The sequence below is a fragment of the Sus scrofa genome, chromosome 6 (genome assembly GCF_054392235.1).
Source record: "Sus scrofa isolate SSC_HxYL_T2T_F1_AM1 chromosome 6, Sscrofa_HxYL_maternal_Yorkshire_Landrace_v2.0, whole genome shotgun sequence".
NCBI classification, from domain to species: Eukaryota; Metazoa; Chordata; class Mammalia; order Artiodactyla; family Suidae; genus Sus; species Sus scrofa.
Window position 1 is genome coordinate 38,105,109 of NC_139388.1, and position 19,848 is coordinate 38,124,956.

A 19,848-nucleotide genomic window follows, 5' to 3' on the forward strand; every position below is an offset into this window, starting at 1 on the left:
TGTCGGAGTTCCCAGTGGTTAACAAACCCGACTAGCATCCACGAGGATGCGTGTTCAATCCCTGGCCTCGCTCAGTGGATTAAGGATCCGGCGTTGCCATGAGCTGTGGTGTAGATTGCAGACGTGGCTCGGATCCCGTGTTGCTGTGGCTCTTGCATAGGCCAGTGGCTACAGCTCCAATTGGACCCCTAGCCTGGGAACCTTCATATGCCACGGGTACAGCCCTAAAAAGACAAACACAAACACACACACACACACACACACACACGCACGCATGCACGCACAAAAGAAAGAAACCCAGAAGTCTGTCTAAACTCGCCATGTTCCTAACAAGTGGTGGGATTATGACAGTACATATTACCTATGAACAAACATCACAGAAACTACATTTTCTACAATCCTGCCACATTAATTAAATAAATGCCAAAACCAGGATATTTTGGGTACAATTTAAAAATCAGATTGAATTTTATTAAAAGTCACGCTGAAGTTTATAAATCTAAACTTGTCCTACTGAGGATACAGAATTAAAATCTTAATTTAAGCTAAGTTTTAATGAATGCTCACTGTGTGCCAGGCACTATGCACTTTTCAAGCCTTAATGAATAATCAGTAACAACCAACGCAGGAAGAAGTAAGGACAAATACCTACATGTTGTGTGCACGTGATGATAATTGCACCAACTCACTCTCTAAATTCCATGGAATACCTACACAATAACTACAGATAGCAAAAGGAGGAAGTAAAGAAGATACAGGAATCAAGTCACTTGCATGAGAATACCTCCCTAAAGCTCAAAACATCAGAAGATTTAGACCCCAGAACTGGCTTCTCCAAGATTGGTCCAGGATGCCCATTTCTTTACAAAAGCAAACTACAGCCTCTAGTGGCACATGTGAGAATAAGCACGGACAACAAAAACATGGTTGGAATTGCCTGAAAGGATGACCCAAGTCAATTTCCTGACCTAATCTGCAGCTATCATTGCTTAGCTATTAAAATTTTGGAAGGATTTTTCTTCAGTGCCTAAAGAACCGTAAATAGGCAAATAAAAGAGACTAAAAAGAATCATTTTCTAAGAAAAAGTTTCTGAAATAGTTTCCCATCCCTGCCTAAGGATCTCATGAAGAAGACAAATGGAAAATAAGATGTTTTAAAAGTATCATATTCTCAGAGGTCCCGTCGTGGCGCAGTGGTTAACGAATCCGACTAGGAACCATGAGGTTGCGGGTTCGATCCCTGGCCTTGCTCAGTGGGTTAAGGATCCGGCGTTGCCGTGAGCTGTGACGTAGGTCCCAGACGCAGCTCGGATCCCACGCTGCTGTGGCTCTGGCGTAGGCCAGTGGCTACAGCTCCGATTCGACCCCTAGCCTGGAAACCCCCATATGCCGTGGGAGCGGCCCAAGAAAAGGCAAAAAGACAAAAAAAAAAAAAAAAGTATCATATTCTCTTTTCCCCCACAATCCAAGTTTAGTCCACGTTCACTAAACTGTAAATATGTATTTCCACCCGCCTTGGCCGCTAGCAGTTGTTCAATGCTTATCCTGGCAGGGCTGCCAAACCCCCCCTCCCCTTAGAATCCGGATGGCTTTTCAACTGTAAGACTGAGGTATGATTTTGAGGATAGACGATGTTTTCTCTTCCGATACATGACGTTCTACTTTGAAGTTAAATGGCTTCTCTAAAACAAGTGTTTTGAGATATAATCAATACACAACATGATATGAGTCTCAGGTACACAACATCATATTTTTTTAAGCAGCTCATGATTTCTACATTTCTAAATGTTCTGCATTTCTGAATGTTCCTTAACACATACACTATAGGTATGTTTCCTCACAACGTGCAACCGTGAAACAGAGGTTTGTGCTTTCTCAAGGCATGGTCCAATTTGAGCAACAGACGTCGGGAGAGAACAAAGCAATGAATATAACATGCAAATTTCATTCCAGTACTTTCAGATTAATCAGAGACATAGTTCTTACAGTTCAATGTATTTTTATAGAAGGGGTGTAAAAAATGCAAGGATAAGCCTTAATTATCCTAGCCTTTCTCTTTCCTACTCATACTCACATCGCAAACCAGCCTCCTTGAAAGAAAGTGTAAACTGCAAACAGAACAAATTTATTATCAAAGCTTTCTTTTTTTTTTTTTTTTTTTTTTTTGCTTTTTTTAGGGCTGCACCTGCAGCATACGGAAGGTCCTAGACGAGGGGTCAAATTGGAGTTGCAGCTTCCAGACTAGGCCACAGCCACAGCAACACAATCTGAGTCTTGTCTGCAACCGACACCACAGCCCACAGCAACGCCAGATCCTTAACCCACTGAGTGAGGTCAGGGATCAAACCCTAATCCTCATGGTTCCTAGTCGGGTTCACTGCCGCTGAGCAAGCTCCTTATCAAAGATTTACCTCCTCCTTCCTGCCTGCTATTACACTTATTTTTCTTTTTGTTTTTTGTCTTTTTTAGGGCCGCACCCGGGGCATATGGAGGTTCCCAGGCTACAGGTCTAATCAGAGCTGTTGCTGCCAGCCTACACCACAGCCACAACAATGCCAGATCCGAGCTGCGTCTGCGACCTACACCACAGCTTACAGCAACGCTGGATCCTTAGCCCACTGAGCAAGGCCAGGGATCAAACCCTCCACCTCATGGTTCCTAGTCAGATTCGTTTCTGCTGCGCCACAACGGGAACTATTACACTTATTTTTTAAACTCTAAAAGTTATGGGTCACTGGAGCTCTCGTTATGGTGCAATGGGTTAAGAATCTGACTGCAGCAACCTGGGTCATTGCTGGCACAGTGGGTTAAAGCATCTCGTGCTCCCTGAGCTATACAGCTTAGGTCACAGCTGTGGCTCAGAGTCAATCCCTGGCCTGGGAACTTTCATATGCCACAGGTGGGGCCATAAAGTTAAAAAAAAAAAAAGTCATGGGTCATTATTTATGAAACGTACTGGGCCAAAGTGAATATAAAGATACTATAATATCTAATCATAACTCACTCGTAATTGCATTCAAATGAGATTCCAAGAAAGCTGAGGCACAGCCAACCCCGTCCATCATCACCCAAGGTTAGTATGGGCATACCATTACGGTAGTGGCTCTAGGCTAGCAGGTAAGTACCATGAATGTCCTTTCCATTCAAAGTAGCACAAACAGCCCTTTAAGAAAGAGATACATGTAATGCCTTGCTTTTGGGGAGACACCAGTCAGATGAAAAGGAAGGAAATCAGAGACGGAACCAAGAGAAGTATCCTACCTGTGTCCGCGAATGTCAGACTGATCACACACGCCTCCAAGGGCTATCCTGTGGAACTCTCGACCCAGAGTCTTGGCCACTGATCTTCCCACACTTGTTTTACCAACACCAGGAGGGCCAACAAAGCACAGAATGGGGCCCTTCAGGTTGTTTTTCAGCTGTCTGACAGCCAAGTACTCCAGCACTCTTTTCTTCAATTTTTCCATGGCATAATGGTCATTATCCAGAAGAATCCTGGCAGCTCGAATGTCCAGACGGTCTGTCAGAGAACCCAATAGAAACAACTTGAGCACGTGGAATATCTCAACAGAAGAACTTTTTTTTTTTTTTTTTTGCAGCAGGCGGGGGGCGGGGGGCCCACACTCACAGCATATAGAGGTTCCCAGGCTAGGGGGAGAATCGGAGCTGCAGCTGCTGGCCTACACCACAGCCACAGCCACACCACATCCAAGCCACGTCTGCAACCTACACCACAGCTCATGGACAACGCTGGATCCTTAAGCACCGAGAGAGGCCAGGAATTCAACCTGCGTCCTCACGAACGCTTGTCAGATTCGTTTCTGCTGAGCCATGATGAGAACTCCGGGAAGAACTTCTTTGCAGTCTGGTAAGGGCCAAAATACTTTTTTGAAAAAGGATGTGACAAAAGCAGTCTTGGAACCTTCTGAATGAGTCTTCGGGGAGACCCAGATTTGGGTTTTTTTTGCTTAAGATTTTAGTATTTACAGAAATAGTAGACACTACATAATCAAAAACTCAAGAAGTTAATATTCACATCATTTCATCTGGAATAATTTTCTAGAAACACATTATTTCTATTTTATTTGTGCTGGCATTTGTTGTTTTTTTAAAAATGTCTTTTTTTTTATTATATTAGTAATATATGCTCATTCCCCAAAACCTGATGACACTAATAAAAAGGAGGAAAGAGTCACCCATAATCTCAATTGCCCCCTAGCGAGCATCACTACCTTCTTCATTTCAATGTGTACCATTCCAGGTTCTGTGTGTGTGTGTGCGCGTGTGCGTGCACTCACGCACACATGCACACACAAACTCACATACCTATTTTTCAAGATAAGATTTTTTTTGAAGCCTTCAATGTCCTACTCCTGAGCATTTAGGCTATCTTCAAATGTTTATAGTTATAAAGCATACTTCACTGTGCATCCTTCTAACTAAATTTCCACACAGGGAGTTCCCACAGTGGCTCAGTGGTTAACAAACCAGACTAGCATCCATGAGGACGCAGGTTAAATCCCTGGCCTCGCTCACTGGGTCAAGGATCCAGCAGTGCTGTGAGCTGTGGTGTAGGCCAGCAGCTGTAGCTCTGATGAGACCCCTAGTCCTGGCAACCTCCGTATGCCATGGGTGCAGCCCTAAAAAAACGTAAATAAATAAATAAATTTCCATGCAGATCTGAACAGCTAATCTTCTAAAACAGAAGGGCTGGGTTAAAAAAAAAGAATCAAGACACAACTGCCTAAGTTCCACCAATTAAAGTCTCACCAGAAATGTATGAATCAGGCCCTGCTTCTAGAGCCAAGTTGTCATCAGGCTTACTGATGTGCTTTAGTACCTAAAATAATCACAGATTAAAGACTAGGTCATGGAAGCCAAAACGAATGCATCAGCTGGGTGGCAGCCAGGATAGTCTACAATCATAGGATATGGACAAGAGAAAGAAAAAATGAGAGGGAGAAACACACACACAAGCCCACCCTTTCAGTCGCTAAGATGGAACTTGCTATGCACTTTGCTACAAGAAAAAAAAAATGGCTTTAGATGGTAGTTTGGTTTGCAAGCTAGTCTACAAAAACCTAGCTAAGGAGTAATATACATAATTTAATTATCATACTATTGATTTTAGTCAGAGTCCTGGCTGAGTGATTTAGAAAAGGAAGAATAGAATTTCTTCCACTTTCCAGGCTTCAGAAGCCAACCAATGAATAGATGAATAAATGAAAGAAAGCTTCCTGTTTTATGATGCTAACACTGACACGAAGACCTACCATAGTAAACAAAAAACCCCCGCTTCAGACCAATTCCATTTTGTATAGCTCTAAATACTAAAACTGTTGGTAAATCAAGTCTATTCCAAGAGTAATCTAAGCCCCGGGTGGGATTTATTTCAGTCATGCAAAGACAGTTCAATATTAAGTTATCAATGTATTTATTATATCATGTCCAAGGAGAAAAACTTACCATCAAAATATCACTTTGTACCTAAAAAGGCACCTATGATAATGGAACACCATTTTCATGATGGGTCCATGAGTGCTATGCATCTCTAATGCTAATACACATCCAGCAGAAACTCTCTGAGTTGTAAAAAAGTAAGTTTTGCTTTGTTTTCATATTTTCTGGGTTATTATAGTAAAGAATGGGAGTCGGCCCTCTGTTCAAATAAACATTTTGCCCTCAACTCTCTACAATTACCTTGAACGAACCTGATAAAAATTCCTAGTTAGTAATTAATTTCACTTTATAAATAGGGCGAGGGGTGAGGGGTGGAAGCTTAGAATAACTTACTAGGCTACGAACAGCAAATAATAAAATCTGCAATTTTCATATTCTCAGACCATTATACTATATGCACCCTGCATTTCCCTTAAGTCATTAGTTAAAATAAATCCTGGAAAAATATTACCGAGAGAATACCAACATTTCAAGACAAGACCCCTGGTGTTACCAAGTTATCGAGATGGGCTGCACACTGCGTGCTAGCCCTGCTGTCTAAAGAGAAAGTAACAGCGTTTGGGGCGTTCCCGTCGTGGTGCAATGGTTAACGAATCTGACTAGGAACCATGAGGTTTCGGGTTCGATCCCTGGCCTTGCTCAGTGGGTTAAGGATCTGGCGTTGCCGTGAGATGTGGTGTAGGTTACAGATGGGGCTTGGATCCCGCGTTTCTGTGGCTCTGGTGTAAGCCAGTGGCTACAGCTCTGATTCGACCCCTAGCCCGGGAACCTCCATATGCCGCAGGAGTGGCCCAAGAAATGGGGAAAAAGAAAGACAAAAAAAAAACAGGGTTTGGAAATTGTCACAACTCCATCAATGCCACAAACAGATACCTACTGCACCCATACCAACATGGAAGCTTAGCAGATGAAATGAGAGCAGAGCAGTTAAACCTGTAAAGTTTGAATTAACTTCTTTCCCAAGTGTAAACTAACAGGGAGCAGAGCCCTCCCCCAATCTCACAGCAAGAACCTACCTCACTTACAAGTAGGCACTGGAGAGTTAGGGGTTAACGGAAGACTCTGTGAACCCAAAGAGATTTCCCAACAGCCCAGCTAGAGCCAGAGGGACAGACAATCCAAACTGACCTGGTGACGACTAGGGGCTAACTATGGGAATGCACCCTCCCCTGCAGGCATCCTACTACAGTGTTTCCAGAAATTTTCCAATTAAGAATTAAACCAGGGGTTCCCATCATGGATCAGTGAAAATGAATCTGACTGGCATCCATGAGGATGCAGGTTCGATCCCTGGCCTCCCTCAGTGGGTTAAGGACCTGGCGCTGCCGTGAGCTGCGAAGTAGGTTGCAGATGTGGCTCGGATCTGGCGTGGCTGTGGCTATGGTGTGGGCCTGTGGCTACACCTCTGATTCAACCCCTAGCCTGGGAACCTCCCTGTGCCGCAGGTGCAGCCCTAAAAAGCCAAAAAAAAAAAAAAAAAAAAAAAAAGAAGAAGAGTTAAACCAAGAAATTTAACTCCAGTAAAACCTCTTCAACTAGAAGGCAGTATTTCATAAATGTAAACATGAACTAAATTAAGAAATAAATCTACCGGCATAGGGAGTTCCCATGGTGGCTTAGCAGGTTATGAACCCAACTAGTAACCATGAGGATGTGTGTCCGATCCCCGGCCCCACTCAGTGGGTTATGGATCCGGCAATGCCATGAGCTGTGGTGTAGGTCACAGGTGCAGCTTGGATCCTGCATTGTGATGTAGGCCAGCAGCTGCAGCTCCATATGCCACAACTGCGGCCATAAAAAGAAAAGAAAAAAAAAAAATTTACCAGCATAGATTGTAGCTGTTTTAATTATTGTTATTTTTTTGGGGGGGGGGGGTGCACCCGTGGCATGCAGCACTTCCCGGCCAGGTATCAAACCCAAACCATGGCAGTGACAATGCCAGATCCTTAACCCGGCTGAGCCATCAGGGAACTCCCAGTTTGCACCTGTTTAATATACAGTTGTCAAAAACCGGGAAACAACCCAAATGTCCACCAACAGGTAACTGGATAAACCAACTACTGATACATGCATTAACATGGATGAATTTTAAAATAATTATGCTGAGTGATGGAACCCTCCAAAAAGGAGCACATGCTGTATCATTCCATCTATAGAAAATTTTTGAAAATATCAACTACTCTATAGTGGCCGCTTGGGGATGGGAAGGCTGGGAGGAAATGGAGGGAAGGGTCACAGGGAAGCATGAGCAAACTCAGAGGTGAAGAATATGTTCATTTTCTTAATTATGGTAATGGTACTGGAGTTCCTATCGTGGCACAGCAGAAACGAATCCGACTAGCAACTACGAGGTTGCAGGTTCGATCCCTGGCCTCGCTTAGTGGGTGAAGGATCCGGCGTTGCCATGAGCTGTGACGTAGATCACAGACGCATCTTGGATCTAGCGTTGCTGTGGCTGTGGTGTAGGCTGGCAGCTGTAGCTCTGATTGGACCCTAGCCTGGGAACCTCCAGATGCCGCAAATGGGGCCCTAAAAAAAAATAATAATAATAATAAATAAATAAATAAAAAGTAAAATTATGATAATGGTACTACAGGTGCATACTTACAGTTCATCAAAATATACACATTACACATGTGCAGTTCACTGTATGTCAACTATACCTCAATAATACAAGAACACAAAGAAAAAATTTCCTAGTATTTCTAAACAATTGCTTTTATAATTTACCAGCATAACCTGATTTCACTTAATAAAAATTTATGGATTCATAGAATTTAGGAGAAAGCAAAAATGTCAATTGGCCTTTTAACTTTATATACAAATGCTCAACTAGAAAGAGAAACTTAACCAAAATCTAAAGAATGGGATAAACGCGAACTTACAAAGTATTCATTTGAAGGAACAATTAGCATAACTTATAAGGTACCTGCTTCCCAAAACAAGAACCAAAGAACAGGAATGAAATCTAAAGGTGGTCAAAACATAAGGAAAATGATTACGCCAATTTTATCTCAGTTTGTAGCCACACACGTTAATACGTATGCGAAGTGATCCTGTCAAAAATCTAATTAAGGGAGTTCCCGCTGTGGCATGCTGGGTTAAGAACCTGCCTGCAGTGGCTCCAGTGACTGTGGAGGCGCAGGTTTCATCCCTGGCCCGGCTCAGTGGATTAAAGGATCCAGCACTGCCACGGCTGTGGTGTAGGTCCCAGGTGTGGCTGGAATTCAATCCCTGGGCCCAAGAACTTCCATATGCCGTGGGTGCAGCCATTAAAAAAAACACCAAAAACTAAGTCGAATGGGCTACTTTAACATTGCCCCATTCTGTGCCATCTTTTTTTTTTTTTTTTTTTTGTACTTAATAAGCTTTACTATTCCTTGAAGGAACAGTTTTTATCAGAAACCCTTCTTGAAGTCAGTTACACAGGGCTAGGTGTTTAGAGAACTGAATCAAGTGTATATAGGTATCTTAACTTTATGACTTCAATGTCTTAAAATGCTCTGAAAGGTCTTTTGCTCCTCTAAGCACTCACTATGTCCTTGTCTAACATTTTCTCCTTTAGAGCCAGTGCTTTGGGTGAAGGTATGGTTACTTAAGTGCACAATAAAAATGTGCTGCCTAAGAGGGATGTTTCACTGAGCCATGTGTACCCAACAGGACATCAGAACAGCTGATATTATAGAGCACAACTCCGGCCATGTCTTTTCTAAGTATTTGTACAAATATCACCTCCACGATGAGGCTTAACCCCACCGCTCTACCTAAAATTGTAGCCCATGATTCTGGGCCCTCTTTGGGACAAAAAAAAAAAAAAAAAAAATAACAATAAGTTTAATTCTCAATACTAGAGAGGATGGTGCTCTGTAGGTTAACAGGAAAGTATGTTTACCATTAAAAGTTCAAGATCCTAAAATCCGGTTATATGGGGCATAAACACATGTTTTGGGCTAACACTCTGCAAAATCTCTAGCGTTGGAGTTCTCCTGTGGTGCAGTGGGTTAAGGATCCGATGTTGTCACTGAAGTGGCTTGAGTTGCTACTATGGCTCGGGTTCGAGCCCTGGACTGGGAATTTTCACATGCCATGGGTGCCGTCAAAAAATCTTCAGCATTGTTTTAAAGGGAGGAGGAGTTTTATTAGCCAGAACAACATATCTTTTCAATTTTCAGAAGTCAACCACATAGCTATTTTTATGCCTGCTTAGTTCAGACAACTGACCCACTGATGAACTCAATAAATCTTGTATGTAAGTTTAACAAAAGTGTCTGATGACAGAAATAAATGCAAATCAAATGACTCTGAAAATTCTTATTTTATTTTATTTTATTTTTTTTTTGCTTTTAAGGGCCGCACTCAAGGCATGTGGAGGTTCCCAGACTAGAGGTCTAATAGGAGGTACAGCTGCTGGCCTACGCCACAGCTCACAGCAATGCCGGATCCTTAACCCACTGAGCGAGGCCAGGGACTGAACCTGCAACCTCATGGTTCCTAGTGGGATTTGTTTCCACTGTACCATGACGGGAACGCCCCGATTCTGAAAATTCTGAAAGAATTAAGCCTATTTCTCAACCCAAGAGAAAATACAGAGCAAATTCATTAAAAAACTGGTATAAAATACTCCTGATAGAAAGAAAACTCTATTGAAGAACAGAGGAATAAAAAGGATTTAAACTCTTTAAAAGGTTCTGGTCCAAGGAAAACAAACATCCAAAAGGTAAAAGTGTCTTACTGTTATCTTGTTTTTATATGCAATTTCTTTTAGAAAACAAAAATTTATTGTCTCTAGTACTGATTGGTCCTTCATGTCAACTATTTCGAAATTGTTGGTTATCTTGTTTTTATATGCAATTTCTTTTAGAAAACAAAGATTTACTGTCTCTAGTACTGATTGGCCCTTAATGTCAACTATTTCAAAAATGTTGGTTATCTTAGCTCCTAACACAGAGCACTTAGATATAAAAGTTTATTGTCTGCCTGACTGATAATATTAAGAAACACATATTTCACCAATTACAGAAAATCCTACTTTTTCCAACATCAGGCAAAGGGCACTGGCATAGAGCACTTCCTTATCACGTTTCATCCTAAAACCTAGGTGACACAAGCTCAGTCTGTAGTTTTAACATCATAAAGAGCTGTAACAGGAAGATAATCAATGGGGAGCATTTCAAGAGAATTTGCTTGAGCTTCCTGTGGGACAATTAGACTGCAAAAAGAGTTATTTTGTTCACTCACCAGTTGTACTTTTGTTCCAGGGAAGTTCCACCATAAGTTCTAGATAATTTCTAGTCAGAGCATATTCTGGCATTGACTGAGGCATTTTCTTGAGCCTGCAGGAAAAGAATACACAGCAAAACTGTTCAAGAAAAATTCCGTAAAACAGAAAAGTCAAGTATATCTCCCTTTCTTGGTCAGATATCATGCATGTGTGGTTAAACAAGTCTGAAAAAGTTTTTAAAGATGTAGTTAATAATAAAAAATCAAGTATATCTCCCTTTCTTGGTCAGATATATCATGCATGTTTGGTTAAACAAGTCTGAAAAAGTTTTTAAAGATCTAGTTAATAATAATAAATGATTATTTTGTTTTAAATGGATGACTGTTTTGTTTTAAATAGTGGGAAACATTATATCTGACTGTATGCTTGAAATATGGCCTGCGATAAAGCATCTCACAGCGAGAGTCTCAAATCACACTTACTCATTTACTGAAGTGCCTAACCATGCATAATATAATAATTACATATGGTTTTGTATCAGAGAAGTCAGCTCATCATTTAACAAAAAAATGCAACTTCTCTTATATATGCAGTGCTTAATAAAGCATTTTGCATACAATAGACAGTCTGCATTTATTAACTAATGTCAGAGTCAATATAAAATATGCCTCAACTACATTTATTTATGTTCTTAACTGTGAACCTCAGAGGTCAAATCTTCAGTTACTGAACATTCAGTTAGGTTGATTATGACTCATTCATAACAGAAAATGCAATACAGTTACAATGTTACAAGTATGGAAAGGAAAAACTGCTTTTCTCTTGAACCCTGAGATCGTGGAAAATGTAATAAACCCACATGCCTATCCTGCCATCAAAGTTACCCTGTACTCTTCTTATACAAAGAGAACCTGACAGTCCCTGCCCTCTAGGGTTTATAAGCTAAGGAAGAAAACAGTGACATGTCAAGAACACAGTAATAACTGAATAAAGATTATTTTCAAGCAAATATGGTCCATTATTGAAGACTACGAAAAGGCAGCCGCAACAATGATCGTGTCTCACAGCACAGTGTAGGTGGCGGAGTGGCAGCACCTACCCAGCATTCGAGAAAGACATCAGTGGAAGTGACGTTGATTCAGGAGTACCAAGAACATTTTAAGAACCAGGTTGTGGTAGGGAAATGAAGGGGAAAAAGCATTCCATACAGATCACAGCTATAACCTGAGAATTAGGAAAGCCATAAAGACGAGAGACGTGAGAGCTGACAGGTGGAAAGATAAGATGAGCAGAGTGGTCCATAACACACTAAACTAGGAAAGGAGAAAGATCAAAGACTCTAAGACAAATGACTCAGCTTCGTAATGCAACGTAGCAGATTTGTTTCCACGAGCAAGAACTATGAACATTAATAAGCAAAACGAAAAAAACTAATGAATGAACAGCTTCCACAACGTACCTTTTTATCTCTTTGACACAGACTTTGTGGGCCTGCTCTGGCATATTGGATGTGCGTATTTTCTTCTCTAGCATGACAATATCATCATTATCTTCATCCTCATCCTCATCTTCTAAAGCTCCTGGGATGTGTGTAATCCTCCGAATAGGGCGTATTGCTATAACCTAACATAGCAGGTAGAAGAGTAAACTCTACATCGAAATAAACTGGAAACAGAGGACCTAGCTACACGTAAGGGGCTAAGTAAACATTTTTATAGTTAGATTCCAAATCTTTAAAGTTCAGAATGGTAAGTAGGAGGCATAGGTACATACGAAGGCCGCAGAATTGAAAAAGGAGACCAATCCTACTGTACAGCACAGATAACTACATCCAATTCTTGTGATGGAACATGATGAAAGATAATATGAGAAATAGAATGTGTGTATATATGTGTAATATATGTATCACTGGGTCACTTTGCTGTAGAGCAGAAACTGACACAACATTGTAAATCAACTATACTTTAAAAATTTTTGAAAATAAGTAAGAATAAAAAGCAGACCAAGGTAAGGTTCTTCCGTATGTGCTTATATTGCCTGCATGAGGGGAAAAAAAAAAAAAAATCAAGGAACTGGCTACTGGAAATAATTAAAACATCTAGGAATTGCCTTGTTTCTTTTCTTTCTTTTTTTCTTTTTTTTTTTTTTTTTTTTGAGCTCCTACTATAGCCACTATTTTCGTAACTACTTAGCATTTTTCCCTCTACACTGTTGGGCTTCAAGGCCCCTTCAAGGATATGGAACGCAAAAGCCTTTGGCCAAGACGAGAATTACCAGTCCTTTATCATCGCCCCACTCACCTCAGTGAAATGCCCCTTTCCCCACTGTAAGCACTGGCCAGCTCCTACCCCCTACTAGGAAAGGTATGTGGCCACCCCTCACCCTGCCCCTATAGGCCATGATATATCCCAACCACCCAGCAAGTGTAAGACTCCTTTTTCCCCAACCCGTCAGCAGGTCAGCAGATCAGCAGGTGTATCACAGGGTTATAAAAAGACACGACCTTTGTGCTCAAGAGTCGACCTTTGTGCTCAAGAGTCGGCTCTCCCTGATCGTCAGGAAGTCACCCTGCGGCTAGCATAGCACCTCTCACTTTAAGCTCTTCTTTCTTTGGAGCTGGCTCTCCGGATTGCCAGGAAGTTGTCCTGCAGTGCTTGTGGCGTCTCTTATCTCTCAATAAACGCGACCTTCTCTCCACCTCACCATGCTTAATAAATTCTTTCTTTTCTCGCCGCTAAGAGTCCAGAAATTCTTTTCCAACCCACGTGCACAGACGATAGCATACACTCTCAAGTTCACCATCTCCACCTCGGCCTCTGTGTGCAACACACTTAGAAAAGTCTGCCTCCTTTCAAAATGTTTTATCTTATCAGTGGTCCCTTCCTGTTAACTACATGCCTTTTACTTCCCTTGTGAGGTTCTGCTTTTCCAACGAGAGGCTTTAACCACCGCTTCCCCTTCCTTACCAGTGACTTAGTAATTTGTACTTTGTACTTTGGCTTTTGTCTCCACGGAGCTGTAATTCTTCTTTGGAACAATCCAACAACCGTCTCCTCGGCCAGGTCAAATGGTCGTATTTGGGTTCTCTTTCTCCATGACGCTATCATTTTTAAAAACTACCTTCTGAAATTCTCTACTCATTATTATCATGAATCCACTCTGGCCATTACTGGAGCAAAATGGTATACTGGTATTTAATTTAAAAACCTCAGAATTTCTTTTTTTTTTTTTGTCTTTTTTTTTTTTTTTTTTGGTCATTTCTTGGGCCTCTCCCACGGCATATGGAGGTTCCCAGGCTAGGGGTCTCATCGGAGCTGTCGCTGCCGGCCTATGCCAGAGCCACAGCAATGCAGGATCCAAGCCACGTCTGCAACCAACACCACAGCTCACGGCAATGCCGGATCCTTAACCCACTGAGCAAGGCCAGGGATCGAACCCGAAACCTCATGGTTCCTGGTTGGATTCATTAACCACTGCGCCACGATGGGAACTCCAGAATTTCTTTTTTAACCTATGAAATTGCCTATTTAATACATTCAAATACAAAAGGTTAAAAACTAAAAAAAATGTAATTTTCTAAAACAGAAATATTAGATATATACTTTGATTCTTACATAAGCCATTAGCAAATTAATATTGTAAGGTACAAAAAACTAAAAATATTTTTAAAGTGAGATTTTTAAAAAGCACATCAATTATTTCATTGAGACAAAAGTTCTTTTTTATGCCATTTTCTCCCCCACTTCTGAACTCTTAGGGAAACAGGCAAGGGGATAGTTTTAGGATACTCTGATTCCTACGTTTCATTTTCTTTCTCTCTCTCTTTTTAAGGGCCACAAGTGCGGCATATAGAAGTTTCCAGGCTAGGGGTCGAATCAGAGCTGTAGCTCCCAGCCTTCACCACTGCAGTGCCAGATCTGAGCAGCATCTATGACCCACACCACAGCTAGCGGCAATGCTGGATCCTTAACCCACTGAGCGGGGCCAGGGATCAAAGCTGTATCCCCATGGATGCTAGTTGTGCTCGTTACCTCTGAGCCACAACAGCAACTCCTGATTCCTACATTTGAGAGTAACGGCTGCTTGCATGATACTTTTCTTGAGCAAGTTTGAACAACCTGCCTTTTAAGAAATGGCAATATTAGCTGCTGGGAAGCTGTGAGTTTTCTGTGTATCCCAATGCCGAGTATGCATTGGCTTGTCTTTCTGCACAAAATGAATAACCTGAGTGAATGATCTGCTCTCCAGTCAGAATGATTCAGATTTCTGGTGTTTGCTCTCAACAGCGTGGCGTCCTAGAACACCCACCACCAGACAAGCTGCTCCCACCTCTCCTTCTCAGCCTACTTTCCTGCCCCTTCTTTAGTCCTAGTCCCACCAGGAAGGAATCCTTCATGCCTGCTCTTCTGTCTCCAGAGTGTCCTCCCTCAACCTTTCACTTAACTACCAACAGCCTTCTGGTTCTCCAACAGCTTTTGGAGAACCATCATTTTCACTCTTGTCCACATCAGATATATTTTCTGGATCTCAACTCTGCCCACACATAACAACAGTAAGGTCAACAGTTCAAGGCAGTCTTCAGACAGGCCCCATCATCCATGTAAATGGACAATAATGAAGGTCACACAAATCAGTGGGGAAGTAAAGGATTACTTAATAATGCTGTTAGGTCAAATAAAAAGCTTTGGGGAAAAAATACAACAGCTTTCTTCACCTTAGTAACAGAGTATATTCAATTACACATGGGTTAAAGAGTGAAATACTTTAAAAAAAAATCAACTAAAGGAAAACTACAAGGAAAGTGGATATTATCAAATCTCTAGCAGATAGAAGACTCAACTTCAAGGAAAAGACTTAACAGTTGGAGCAAATGAAAACTGAAACATAATTATAATTACGTTTATAATTACATATTATAAAACAATATGTTAAAATAAAAAATTCAGCCAAATTATGGCACAATACGCTGACAGAGACCTTTTAAGAAACAATTCTGTGGTATGTTCTTAACACCGCACGCAGTGAAAAAAAGTGATACCCAAAGACACTCACTGCAGTTATTTGCTCATTTTTGAAATATTGAAAACATTACACAATGTTTGGCAGAAAGAGAAATGCCTTAGGAAACCAACCCTTTCAATGATTACCAGAACAAAAACCAAAAAAAAAAGAGAAAACATCTACATGCTTAAAAGGGGGGGGGGGGGGATCCAGACATGGAGAAGGAGCAGAGAGAGACAAACTAGAATTCAAAATTGTATCAGCAACTCTGGTAGTAAGAGACAATGAACTTGTTTCTTCTTTGTTCCTGTCTTTATTCCCTCATTTTTTTTTCTTCAAAAAACAAAAATGGAATCTCACATCACACAAAAACAACTAGGAATGTGAAGAAGTGGATTAAAAGAAGCATTTACCCGCTTCTCATCATCCTGCTTGTGTTTCCTGGTTTTCTGAAGCAATTTCAGGCCTTCAATTTGTCTGACAAGCAGTGGTATGGTCATCTTGAACCGCTCCTCCAGACTCACAGCATCTAAAATCTGAGGAAATTTACAGGATCACCCTCTCAGAAACAGATGCTTCAACACAAGGCAGTCAAGACTCACGACTTAAACTGTTAAGTAAAAAAGACCACTCCTATCAAGAATCACAGCCACACTGTGGCTGATACAACCAAGTTACCAGCAAAGTTATTTTACACAAACAGCAGAACCCTAAAAGAGACAGAAATAAAAAAGAAGCGATGTGTATCATTGTAAGAACAAGAACCCTTCTTTTTTTTCTTTTTATCGTCACACCTATGGAAGTTCCCAGGCTAGGGGCAAACTCAGAGCTGCAGCTGCAGGCCTACGCCACAGCCTGTGGCAACGCCAGATCCTTTACCCACTGAGCGAGGCCAGGGATTGAACCCACATCCTCAGAGAGACAGTGCTGGGGTCTTAACCCACTGAGCTGCAACAGGAACTCCTTAGAGCGACACATTTTATGTCAACTCTTTCTGGGAATGAGTCTCTTAAAGCCCAAATGTATCTACATATTAGGTTTAAGCAAGTCCTAGGTTCAAAACATTAAATTTTTACACACACAAGAGACTAGGAGCACTTTTAACCAACCTCCACGAACAATCTGAGCAAATAACGCTCTCGGGGCTCTTGGTGAACAACCTTGCTAAGGCTCAGCTCCAGGTTACTCTCTAGAACTCCTGCAATTGCTGCTCCTACCACCTGAACTGAATTCTTATGCTTAAACCCAACCTGTCTGCATTAACTGCACTTACTAGTATACTGTTGAAGTATTAAACTGATGAAATGAGAGCTGTTTCAATGAAAAGTAACTTTAAATGTTCTAAGAAGATTCAATGAAGCAGACTGCTAAAAATACTATAAAAATAAGTGTGCAAGCAAACTTACAGTTTGGAGGAAAGATATTCAAATCTAAGAGTCTGCACTTGGATTATTTTTCAAGTGTCTTTAAAACCCCTTCTACTTCAAAGAAACAGAAATTAAAAATCACTGATAGGGAGTTCCCATCGTGGCACAGCGGAAACAAAACTGACTAGGATCCACGGGGATGCAGGTTTGAGCTCTGGCTTCGTTCAGCGGGTTAAGGATCTGGCATTGCCACAAGCTGTGATGTAGGTCACAGACGTGGCTCGGATCTGGCATTGCTGTGGCTGTGGTGGGGCTGGCAGCTACAGCTCCAATCTCCAATATGACCCCTAGCCTAGGAACCTCCATATGCCGTGGGAGCGGCCCAAGAAATAGCAAAAAGACAAAAAAAAAAAAAAAAAAAGCAGTGAGACAAAGCATATTTATACATTTGATTTAAATATTTATCTTTTTATTATTCTCATTTTCACTTTTTCCATAAATTGACAAACTGCCAGTACTGATAATGCAAATAAAAGAACAGCCTGAATATCTGAAAATGTAAAGCAATCACTTTTAAAAGTCCATTTACGTGTAAAAGCATCTTAACTACTTCTGTGGGTCTCCAGTACCTCTTACCTGCAAGGCAACACTTACTAGATCCGAGTAAGAAGTGACAAAGCCGGAGTTCCCGTCGTGGCGCAGTGGTTAACAAATCCGACTAGGAACCATGAGGTTGCGGGTTCGGTCCCTGCCCTTGCTCAGTGGGTTAACGATCCGGCGTTGCCGTGAGCTGTGGTGTAGGTCGCAGACTCGGCTCGGATCCCGCGTTGCTGTGGCTCTGGCGTAGGCCGGTGGCTACAGCTCCAATTAGACCCCTAGCCTGGGAACCTCCATATGCCGCGAGAGCGGCCCAAGAAATAGCAAAAAGACAAAAAAAAAAAAAAGAAGTGACAAAGCCATGTGGCATTCCAGAGGGGAACAACGTACCTGGAGCTTCTCTTTGTTGCTTGTTCGGATAATTGATGTCAGGATATCTGGTAAAGCCTCCCTTGGCAGACTATCTAAAAGCCGCCTCAATTTAGCAACCGCAGGGACAGACATATCCAACATTTCGACCAACTGCAAGAGGAAAAAAGTTTTCTCAGTGACATCTGCTATCATTTGTGAACTGAAAAAAATCATACTGTCATACAGGTTTCATGTTTGGGCCCCTCAGGGAAAGTCTCTGTTTTTGAAAGATCACTGATGATTGTTGTCCAAGCACTTTTACAGGACGCAGAGGAAAAGAGATGTACTTTTAAAACATTGGTCAGTGTGAAAAGCGAAAATGGCTCAAGAGTGGACAATACTACTGTTCATGAGAGGCTCTGTAAATGTGTAAGTTAATGTATTATTTCATTTTGAAAAAATCAAAATGTATAGAAAAGCTACAATAGTACAATAAACCCCTTGCACCGAATTCACCAATTTTAACATTTTCCCACATTTGCTTTCTCCCTCCCCAACCTCATACAATTACTGCGGACATTTTAGAATCAACTGCAGACCTCAAGACCCTTGTTCTTAAGGACACGGGACAGTCTCTTACACAATCACGATGAAATGGTCAAATTCTGGAGATTTAACATGACTGATGCTACCATGTTAGCCAATCAGTAGCTGAAATAACTGTTTTTCAGTAGAACATTGGATTAACCAGAATCTGAGCACTGATTGAATGACTTAAAAAACAAAACAAAACAAAAACAAAAACAAAAAAACACCTTCCAGGGTATATCCTGGATTAAGACAGATGAAGCTCAAGGCACACTTTCAGTAATTGATAGTCACTGGGCCCGCTGACAAAGTTCTCCTTTCCTACTGGGCACAGGATAGGGCTGTTCTTTCTCCTTTTCAACACGGATATGGCTATGGGTCTGGCCTTGAACCATGAAACCTGAAAGGAAGTGACAGTCCCTTCTGTCAATTAAAAGCCATTGAGAGATTTGCCACACTTCCCCGTTTCCTTCCTCGGCAATGACAGAAGCATGTTTTGAAATGACTCTCCAACCCACCTGGGTCCCTAAGTGACCCCCATGGATTCAAAGTGGGGAGAGGGAAAGAATAAGAGGAAGAAGCCCCGAGCTGTGTCTACAGGACAGTGGCCCCAGGAGGATTACCCAGGAAAAGGAAGGGAACATCTATTTCCCCCTCTCTCCCCTTCATCCCTAAATACTGTATTCACTCCTGTCCTTAAACTGAAGTTTCTTTCTTCAAGGGGTTCTTCCTTTCAGCACCACCACAGGTACAGCTCCAGATTTTCTACTTTCCCACTGCTGTTCACCCCTAGCGATGTGTCACTGCAAATGCCACATCTGGTACAAATTCCACAGACTGTGCGCATTTGCCCTACACATCTTTCCTCAGTCAGTGGTGTTTGTCATAATAAGGCCTCCAGACGCTGCCCTAAAAAAAAAAAAAAGACAAAAAAATCGACCTGCGTAGCTCCAGTTTGGTCACTGGATTTCAGCAAGAGGAAACCGAAGACTACATTTCATAATGTGTTTCAGTAAGCTCTGAAACAAAATGGGGTGAAGGGAAGAGCTTTTTGTTCAATCCAGAGTTAACCAAAACAAGGCAAACCCAGAATTAGAGAGTCCAATAGTTAATGCATGTGCGCTCCCCTCCCAGAAGTCTAGATGAGCAAGGTGTAACCATACCTGAAATCAGTCTACCATGGGCTTAATCTTCCTTAGTTATTACCAGTCACTGCGTGACCCTGATTTCTGCATAAACGTAACTTGTAATTTGATGGCTTGA

The 19,848-nt window shown here is 41.6% G+C and overlaps 1 protein-coding gene across 1 annotated transcript in view; it reads right to left on the minus strand.

The window, feature by feature from the left end:
- LONP2 (lon peptidase 2, peroxisomal) overlaps positions 1-19,848 on the minus strand; it is a 93,573-nt gene that overhangs the window by 64,156 nt on the left and 9,569 nt on the right. The window contains exons 3-7 of the mRNA XM_005664451.4: positions 18,037-18,168; positions 16,096-16,218; positions 12,141-12,304; positions 10,699-10,793; positions 3,262-3,520 (exon numbers count right to left, since the gene is read on the minus strand). Of these exons, the coding sequence (XP_005664508.3) occupies positions 3,262-3,520; positions 10,699-10,793; positions 12,141-12,304; positions 16,096-16,218; positions 18,037-18,168 (773 nt within the window). The remainder of the gene's footprint in view (positions 1-3,261; positions 3,521-10,698; positions 10,794-12,140; positions 12,305-16,095; positions 16,219-18,036; positions 18,169-19,848) is intronic.